Source organism: Quercus robur, chromosome 8 (genome assembly GCF_932294415.1).
Source record: "Quercus robur chromosome 8, dhQueRobu3.1, whole genome shotgun sequence".
Classification (NCBI taxonomy): domain Eukaryota; kingdom Viridiplantae; phylum Streptophyta; class Magnoliopsida; order Fagales; family Fagaceae; genus Quercus; species Quercus robur.
The window spans coordinates 56948439-56958195 of record NC_065541.1 but is presented as its reverse complement, the minus strand read 5'-3'; the positions used below and the strand labels follow the sequence as shown (position 1 = coordinate 56958195).

Genomic DNA, 9757 nt, shown 5'->3' with positions numbered 1-9757 from the left:
TGTGCAAGATGTGCCTTTCAATACATGAATGTATAATATTTATGCTTTCCATTGATTGGAATTTGATAAAATAATTAGTAGTTATTTTCCTTTCTACATGATTATTAAAAATAAGTCACGTGATTAAAAAATACATATGTCTATGAATGGTCTCCAAATTTGTTTGGAGCAAACTTCTTTCTTCTTTCTTTTTTATTATTTAATATTATATAAGTTTTTAAATAGACACGTAAATGAGTTAACTCCGTCTCTAGTTCGAGCGTGCACTATATTATAAAGCCGAGAGAGATTGGAAAAAATGGTTGCTTCTTTGGAATAATTACTAAGCAAAGTGGTGTATCAATTTGTGTATCCACCCAGTCTCTTTCTTGCAGTCTCTAACGCGGGGTCAGATAGTAGGTGCTCCGTATGTGTCTCATGCTCTCTTTGGAAGGGGGGAAAACTTGCACGGTGCAAAGTGAGGTAAGTCAAGGCAGGATGAGATGAAAGTATTTTATCATCCCTAATGAGGTGGTTCAATGTAGGTGAGATAAAGATTAGATAAAAAATGGGCGGGGCAAGATGAAAGTATTTTGTCATCCCTAATGGTGGTTCAACATATCCAACATTGCTCTCTTTACCTCTTAACAATGTTAAAATAATAAATAAAAACAATGTCATGTGAATCAGATGATGATGATAAGATGCATTATGCGTACATAGTTTCAAATCTTAAATTGGTAAATTGCAAATTATGTATCATCGGTCATTTAGACACAAAATGAAAAGTAATTATAAAATATTGATATTTGCTAAATCTTTTTGTGAACGATAGAAAAAGACATTGGATAGAATCTTGTTTCTTTCTAGAAAATGAGGGGACAATATTTTTGATAGGGAAGAATTCTCTTCGTTTTGCTAGAAATGAGAGAGTGCCTTTCATACTTCTAATTAAATATACTTATCCAAATAATAATAATAATTCAGATTAAATATTACAAATTTAATGGCATTTAGATTGTTATATTTATATAATATCTAAAAATTGAAGTGTAGTTTATTGTTGTTACACTTCTTTAAGCTACATCCGCATAGCATTTCGGTTCGCATCGGTCCATTCACTCTCTCCTGTACTATACCACGGTATAGGGCCTTACTGTAGCAATGGCAACAAGAAGACGAATCATAGTGATCTTAACATCAATCCTGCCCATATTTAAGAGTGAACCTCTTTGCCACTAATCAAGCACCATTCCTCTCTTGTCAACCCCTTTTAAAAAAAGCCTGAATTGGATTTGCAACTCTTAGAAATGGGTCTGCCTAGCACTTTATTGTTATTCACTACCCACCCATCTCATTTTTTCAGTCCAGTCCACCTTGTTGTCCAAACTCCAAAGCAACTTCTTGTCCACCCTCTCTTGAAAAGTTGGTTCTTAAGATTTTTAAGTTTTAATGACAGGGCAATTTATATAATATTAGATCTAGGAATTAATCACTAATCTTATAAAATGTTACAATATTTTTACACCAAAGTCGAGATAATAGGGTAAATTATAACTTATCCACATGTAGTTTGACCGAAATTTAAGTTACCTACTTGTGATTTGAAATTTGACACTTTACTCACTTGAGATTTGATCGAAATAATTAATATAAGTTACCTACCTATTTGAAAGAGATTTGATCGAAATAATTAATATAAGTTACCTACCTATTTGAAATTTCATGATGCAAGTGTTTTGTTGAATTCTTTTTAATCTTATTTGATCTTGTATTGTTATGTTTTTGGTGTTCTTGGAGGAGAGAGACATAAAAATAGAGTAAAATTACATATTTAGCCATGTTTTTAATAGAAGTGGGTTACAGAACTTTGATTATGGGTTGTTTGGTACTAGTGTTTAAGCAATATTTTTAGTGTTTAAACAACAATAATATTTTTGACACATATTTCTATAACACTCAAATACGTATTTTCACAATACTAAAAACTAAACAACGATATTAAAAATTTCCAACCAAATAGGCCAACTTCAAGTGGGTAAAGTATCAAATTTCAAATCACAGGTAGACAACTTAAATTTCAGTCAAACCACTAACAGATAAGTTGTAATTTACCCAATAAAATATTATAATCGGTGTTGTAACAACATTGCGACCTCTTATACCAAAAAAAGGAACGACTTTGTAGTTTTATGTCAAAAGAAATCCCCTCCAAAAATATGAAATCCAAATCCAATGTAGTTAAACCCAAACCCCTAAAAACAAAAACAAAAAAAAAAAACCCAAACCCCTCAGGCCTTTCAGCCAATCCTTCAAAAGTTCGAACCCCCCAAATTATCTTGAGAAAAATGGCAGCAACAGTGGCATCACTCTCTTCCTCACTCCTCTTCTCCAAACCTTCTCTCACTCTCAGACCCTTCCGTACACTTCCTCGCATCATAACCTCTTCACTTCCTTCTTCCTCTTCCTCTCCCTCTCCCCCACAATTCAACATCTCCTTCGCACCGCCAAAGCCCAAACCCAAGCCCTCCGAACCCGACCCGTTCTCCGACTCCGACCCCGAATCCGGAGGCCAGCTCATCATCCCGTGGATTGTCCGGGGCGAAGATGGCAACCTCAAGCTCCAAATGCACCCTCCCGCGCGTCTTCTCCACGCGACGGCCAATTCCGACACCGCCACCACCACCACCAAAGTGACCAAAAAAAACAAGATTAACAAAAACAAGAGCTCCGAGGTTGTTCCTAAATCCAATTATTCCAAGGCTGCTCGGAGATTCTATAATGATAATTTCAAGGACCCCCCTCAGCGACTAAGTAAGGTTCTCGCTGCCGCCGGAGGTAACATTAACATTAACAATGTTTTGTCTCAACTACTGTTTTTGATTGTTTTACTTTGTCACAATTATGTAACGGATTATTAGTATGTGTTGTTTGCGATAATTAAGGAAGTAATAGAGAATATGACTTCAGATAATACATAAATATTGTTATTTTTTTTTTTTTTTAGTGGCATCGAGGCGGAGTAGTGAAGAGCTTATATTTGGAGGCAAGGTTACTGTTAATGGTTCCGTGTGCAATACTCCACAGGTTATAGCATATATAGTTATGTTTGCATTCGTATTCTTATTAGGTTTCTCTGCATTTGATTCTAAGAAGCACGGACAATGACATGAGACACAACAACACGGTAATTCTTGAAAAAATAGGATGCAGTAAGATGGGGATATGAGGACACACGTGGAGGAGTGTCCGTGCTTCTTAGGGGGTTTATTATTGTTATTGATATCAAAATGAGTTGGGCCTTTGTGTTTGTGTGAATATAAATAGTGTGTTGCTATTTGCAGACTCGTGTTGATCCTGCGAAGGATATTATTTATGTCAATGGGAACCGTCTTCCTAAGAAGCAGCCTCCAAAGGTTTATCTTGCCTTGAACAAACCAAAAGGGTTTGTTACTGTTGCTAATGCTCTTTTCATTTGGATCATTGGGGTCATTTGTGGATTGAGCTCTTTAGGTGATGATGTGTGTGTAAATTAATGTAGTTACGTCGTGACAGGTACATTTGCTCATCTGGGGACAAAGAGTCTAAGTCCGTGTTGAGTCTGCTTGATGATTATTTGAAGATATTGGTATGTGTGGGTGGCAACCTTCTATCTAATGTTTTTTGGTTGTTGATTTTAACTAAAGGAAAAAGAAAGAAAGAAAAACTACCATCATGGAAAAATTAATTGTAAACTTTGTAAAAAAAAAAAATTGAGCAAATTCAACAAATAATAGTGTGCATTTCCAGGATAAAAGAAATTCAGGAGTACCCAAGCCACGACTGTTCACCGTAGGGCGCCTTGATGTTGCCACTACTGGTTTGATTATTGTGACTAATGATGGTATGTAAACTGCAATGCATGCAACCTGGTGTGCCTTAAAGACGATTATTTCCTTGGAGTTCTTTAAGTATAGATTGAAATTTGGATGAGTTCATTTATAACCATGCCCAATGCTGTTTGTTTTCAGGAGATTTTGCTCAACAAATTTCACATCCTTCAGCTAACTTATCAAAGGAGTGAGTGTTGAACTGCATACATTCCTTAATTTTTTTGTTGTTGGGGGCAAATGTTCTACTGAAAATAGCCTATCATCCATAATTATTACTTAATAGTTATGTGAAACTACACTTTTGTACAATTTCACAGGAAATTGATTTGATGTTGGCATGCTCTTCAAAGTTTATTGGTTGGCATGCTTTGGATAGCAACAACTAAAATGTTTAGTTGCTTACCATGATATAACTTTATGCTAATGTCATTTATTTATTGCCTCCTGAGTCAGAACTTTACTGTTGGGCATAAATATTGAACTTCCATTCCTGCTTAATCTGATGACATACAACATAACATTTGGTGATTGCCAGATATATAGCAGTAATAGATGGCGATGTTAATAAGCGGCACTTGATAGCCATCAATGGCGGAACAGTCATTGAGGGCGTCCATTGCACCCCAGATTCTGTGGAGCTACTACCACGACAACCAGATATACCAAGACCTCGTCTTCGCATTGTGGTACTTGTTACCTATTCCAGTCTTCTATAACTTATCCTATACATTTGTTTCCCTTTGTCAGGTAGATTCCACTGCATTTCTGCTAGTGTTTAATTTTCATTCGTTCATTTGGAATCCTGCAGGTTCATGAAGGGAGGAAACATGAAGTTCGAGAGCTTGTGAAAAATGCTGGACTTGAGGTTAGCTTTCATTAATTGATGAAAACATTTTCACTTTCCAGAGTTAGTGGCATCCCACTCTATATTTTGATACAAGGAACTGGCAATAGAATAGAAATGGTGTTTTGAGGCTATCTTGAGATGGCCCATTTTCGTATCTCTACTAGCAAGCCTGAAGCATGACTTCATCAGCTTGAAGCACAGTAAAGGAAAGGAAGCAACCTTTGTCAATGACAATCTGAAATTTCTAGAATAGGAACCAGAACCTGAGTAGGAAAACAAGTGGACAAACCCAAAAGGAAACCCATATGGAAACCATGGAGTTGCTTAAAACCTCCCTTGTTGTCTTGCTTGCCTTCGTATAAGAAAGACTAGTTGCTTTAACCTGCCTTCCTCTTAGTTGTGCACTTGTACTGATATGTGTACGTTCAATTGATGAAATTTGTGTTCGTTGTAATGTAAAGGGGGCCATAGTAATTTTCTAAATATCGATTGATTGTTGAGATTAATGACACTAACTCAAATGGCACTTCCTCCTCCCTTGATATTGGGATGGTGGATAAAGTCATTAGTTCAAGACCCAGGGGTGAGTGTAACTTATCTGTCCACTACATGTGCGTGAGCACACACACATGAAGTATGGTTAAGTAGAGTTGTTCCTTCATCATTTATATAGATAGCATAGGGAAAAAAGTAGCTTTGCAGTTTTTCAAGATTATAGGACAATTTTAATGCTTTTGTTCAAAATTGTTATTTCATTATACATACGTGTAGGCATATGCATTATTGGTACTATTCAGAAGATTCTGTTCACAATTTCATTCCAGAAATTTAGTACACATGCTGTCACTTATTAAAAAAAATTTAATAAGTGAACATGGAGCATTATCTTGTACCAACATTTGGTCTATCACTCTTGTGTATAGCTGGTCCTTAAAGCTTATTGATTTATATTTCTGGCGTGATCACCTTTGCTGCTTATGTTTCTTCTTGTTGCAGATTCATTCATTAAAGCGTGTCAGAATTGGTGGTTTCAGACTTCCATCGGATCTTGGGTAATTGCTCAAAATAATTACTTTTTTTAAAATCATTCCTTGGCAGTGCTTCTCTCTCTCCTTCTATTTTTTTTGGGTCTCATGTTTTTTCACCAACACTCTCTTATGAGCGCCGGGTAACTTATAAATGGGGGCCAGGGTGGGAAAAGAAAGTTAAATAAAAAAAACTTCAGAGTGCTGATTTATTCATTTTGCCTGGAAAAAAAAAGTAGCAGGTATGGGTAGTTGGAACTTAGCACTTATAGAAAAATAGTTAGAGGGTGAGTTGTGGGTTCAAAATCTACAGGGAGCATGCATAACTCATCAATGAAAAAAAAGGCAAGTATACCACCACTAATTATGTCTAAGCTTGTCTCATACATATCTAAGTCAATGTTGTACATAACTGTGTGATAGCATATCTCATTTGATACCTTTGATTTTAGACAAGTCAGTGCTGCTTTGACTCACTTGAGGATATGCAAGTGCTATTCTCAGACCTATCACAATTTAACTTCTGTTGGTATTTTCAGGATAGGGAAGCACATTGAACTGAAACAAAGCCATCTGAAGGCACTGGGTTGGAAGAGTTAAGAAACTTCTGCTCAATGCTGGAGTTTGTTTCCTTAATTCAAATGAAGTTCAGCTTTGGAGTGTTGCCACGGAAATTCGTCAATACTTTATTGTAATGGGTGGGAGCCATTTGGTTGTGATTACCACCCCCTTTGGAGGGACAGAATTTGGGTACTTGAGTTGGACTGCATTTTGTATATGCCAGTATGCCACTATTGGTATCAATGCAAGTGATCTTTATTGCAGAATTTGGAAGGTGAGAAGTGGTAAGATCATTCATATAAATGTGGAAAAATTGCAGGTTACAAGTGCTCTCTTTTTGTAAATAGTGCAAATGACAAAGGAGAGGCTGTAAAGAAAATGGTTATATTGCTGATAGTGTGTTAGCTTTTTAATTAGAGATCAGGACTTGTAATGATTTTACCTCAGAAGTTGAATCATAAACAAAAATGGAATACGTTATCACTTCCATATGAGGAATAATGTGGTGTTTTTCTTTTTTAATCTGAACTTGGTTTTAGACGCATTATATCAGTCCTGTGGTTACTGGATATATTATTATTAGTATTATTATTATTACGCTAATTTAGAGAGGTTAATGAGATCTCTCCATGGTTTTGGCCTGCCCTTTCCAAATGTAGAGTTGATTATTACTCAGTTTACCCAGGGATTTATGTAGGGGCCATGCAGTACATTCAGCATGCTGCTTCAACTGAGTTGACAAGTTTATGGCATCTATACTGCCCCAAGTAATGCTATAGACAACAATTTACAATAGTTGAGTTGACAAGTTTTTATTGATTTTTAGCTTGATACAATAGTTGAATTCACAAGTTTTTATTGATTCTTATTTTGGTACACCGTTGATATCACTTTATCATATACTATTTAGAACTTGTCACCTGGGCATTTGTAAAATATTTTGTGAAATTTTTGTTTTAGTCTAGGTTTATTGATATTGACCCTCTAGCAGGCATGTGAGGCTGTGGTATTAAAGAAAATTTCTCATACACTTGTCGTACATAGTGGTCTTATGGTTGGGCTCCACATTCTTGTGGGCTTACCATAATGTGAGACATTCCATGAGGATGCAGAAGTTAATTCTTCATGGTATGGTTGAGAGGGGGTCGTGTGTACTGCGTACATATGGTATGAATTAAGTTGGTGCCCTTGTCATCTTCTCTCTCTAACACACATATCTTACAGGTTGTCAAATGCTGAATTGATCTTTTGTGAAGGACCTTTTCGTATTATCTGCAGTATCGGTGAACAAGAAAGGTGAGCGATTGATCAATTCCAGCTCATGTGAAAAATTCATTCGCATTTACTTTATAACAAAAGAGAAATGTCACGTTCATAACATTTTCACAAAAAAACCTAAATAACAGGTTGTTACTAGCTGTTATTGGTGGGTATAAAACAATTTAAGCGATAGATTCAAATTAGAACCGATAACAACTTGCTATCTATGAATTATTGTGAAAATTTTGTGAAAATATTGTGAACATAACACTTATAGTAACAAAAGCGTTATAAAAAAATGATCACAAAAGCGTTATAAAAAAATGATCACGGGTGGTAATTTGCAACTTGCAACATGAATGAATGAAGGTTGCTTAATAAGAAGCTTTGGACTTTACTTGCATCTAGAACATGTAGCACGTTATATCACCTGGAAAAAAATAGAGAAGATTTATATGGTATGGAGTTGCCTGTGTTGTCAGTAAAGGTAATTAAAATTCCTTGTTATAGAACCTCGTGCCAGGCTCGCTTCACATGCTGTTCTGTTCACAAATGCAAAAAATCATGCACATGGAAATCTTTCTTTTTAACAACAGATCGGACGAGCAGATGAGTGATACGTTCAATCATAGAGTCCTACTTCTTATCATATTTGACATGTTTTTGACTTACTATAAAATAGTGTCATAAAATAAACCAAGATCTGCTCTGATTATGACCTTACGGCTAGGTAGTAGGGTCTATGTTTCACACTAGCAAATAGGAAGGACAGGGAATATTTGAGTGAAGACATGAAAAAAGCCAAATCAGATTGGCAATCAGAGCTTCAGCTTAATGAGCTTTCTAATGATAGTCACACGACAACCGTACATACAACGTCGCATGGATTCAATTATGTTTTTAAAACACGATTAGAAAAGGGAGTGCATGTGAAGTATACAATAACGAGTATGTAATTGGATGTTAATAGGATTTTCTACACAGGCTTTAGCCCGTTTACACGCACTGTATTTGTTATGTTTGGTTTGATTAGACAAATAAATAGAAGGTGCTTTTCCAGTCCAGCTTGCATCTGGTACAAAAATGTAAAAAAATATGCAGGCCAAATGATCGCAACAAAACAAACAAACAAACAGGGAAGCACCAGAGCACTATATTCTTCCCCTGACAGTCGGACCAAGTCCAACTCACTTGCATTCATTTGCCAAAACAACTATTTGGACCTGTCACTATAATAGTTTTGAAGATATTCATGAAACCTTCTTCCAAGTCCCATAATCAGATCCTTATGATGGACCTACTACACCAGCTTATGTAGCAAATCTATTCTGCTGAAAAATCTGCCAGAATTAGAAAGGTTTTAACATCATTAAACTCTCTTAAAATATTCTCAATAGGCATTGCAGTGTCCGATAGAAAATAGAAAAAAAATGTCACAGAACTAAGTAGTCGATTTTAAATGGTGAACTAATGTGTTTTATGCTGCACTTGACAAGGTTTTATCACTTCCTTTAATCAGATTTGGTTCCTCTGAAAAGTAACAGAACTAGACATTAATCTATGACTTATCTTGATTTTCCTACCAAAAACCCACAAGGCGTTGTAGCCATGACTTGATAAATATTTTCTCTTTAATTGTCACTCTTGACGTGATGGTCATTTTATAAATACAAGTTCTTGTAAAGTGGGAGGGGTAAATGTTGAGATTCAAGTTCACACACATATATAGTTAGATTAAGCCAGATTTAGAAAATCTTGTATACGTTTGACGTGAGGTCTACATGTTAGTCTCTGACATGAGGTCTACATGTTAGTCTCACATAAGTCTTATAAACCGGGCATATAAGATACCTTCTTCACAAGATTTCTATCTCAAATAAAATAAAATAAATTGTCACCTCCAAACGGTTGTGCTTAGTTAATAGTTATTAAAAGGATAAATAGGGTCCAATTGTTTTCGTCGGTGGTTGCATTCCAACAATGGTGGTCAGCTTTAGTGACATAAACAAAATGAACATGTCAATGTTTCACAACCTTGTTGGACGGCACCTGAAAATGACAAACAAAAAGCTACAAAATTAATTACACCATCTTGACTGGTCTAAGCTCCACCTACCTTACTTGCCTACCTGTATACATGCAAAAACTAATGTAAGAACAACGCAACATCAACTTTTTTGTAAATTCAATGCTCGGACCTATAATTTATGAAA

The 9757-nt window shown here is 35.8% G+C and overlaps 1 protein-coding gene across 1 annotated transcript; it reads left to right on the top strand.

The window, feature by feature from the left end:
• Positions 1-2216: 2216 nt before the first annotated feature.
• On the top strand, positions 2217-6806 carry LOC126697205 (putative ribosomal large subunit pseudouridine synthase SVR1, chloroplastic). The gene is made up of 10 exons (XM_050394092.1): positions 2217-2817; positions 2987-3066; positions 3324-3424; positions 3535-3607; positions 3769-3862; positions 3990-4038; positions 4387-4537; positions 4660-4716; positions 5695-5750; positions 6263-6806. Exons 1-10 carry the CDS (start codon positions 2328-2330, stop codon positions 6321-6323), a joined length of 1212 nt encoding a protein of 403 aa, XP_050250049.1. The 5' UTR covers positions 2217-2327; the 3' UTR covers positions 6324-6806.
• The last annotated feature ends 2951 nt before the right edge of the window (positions 6807-9757 follow it).

Excerpts from the sequence above, each read along its gene's own strand:
- LOC126697205 (XM_050394092.1), top strand. The coding sequence starts at position 2,328 with ATGGCAGCAACAGTGGCATCACTCTCTTCCTCACTCCTCTTCTCCAAA. Across the intron at positions 3,067-3,323 it reads CCGTGTGCAATACTCCACAG|ACTCGTGTTGATCCTGCGAA; the intron begins GTTATAGCATAT and ends TGCTATTTGCAG. Across the intron at positions 3,608-3,768 it reads ATGATTATTTGAAGATATTG|GATAAAAGAAATTCAGGAGT; the intron begins GTATGTGTGGGT and ends GTGCATTTCCAG.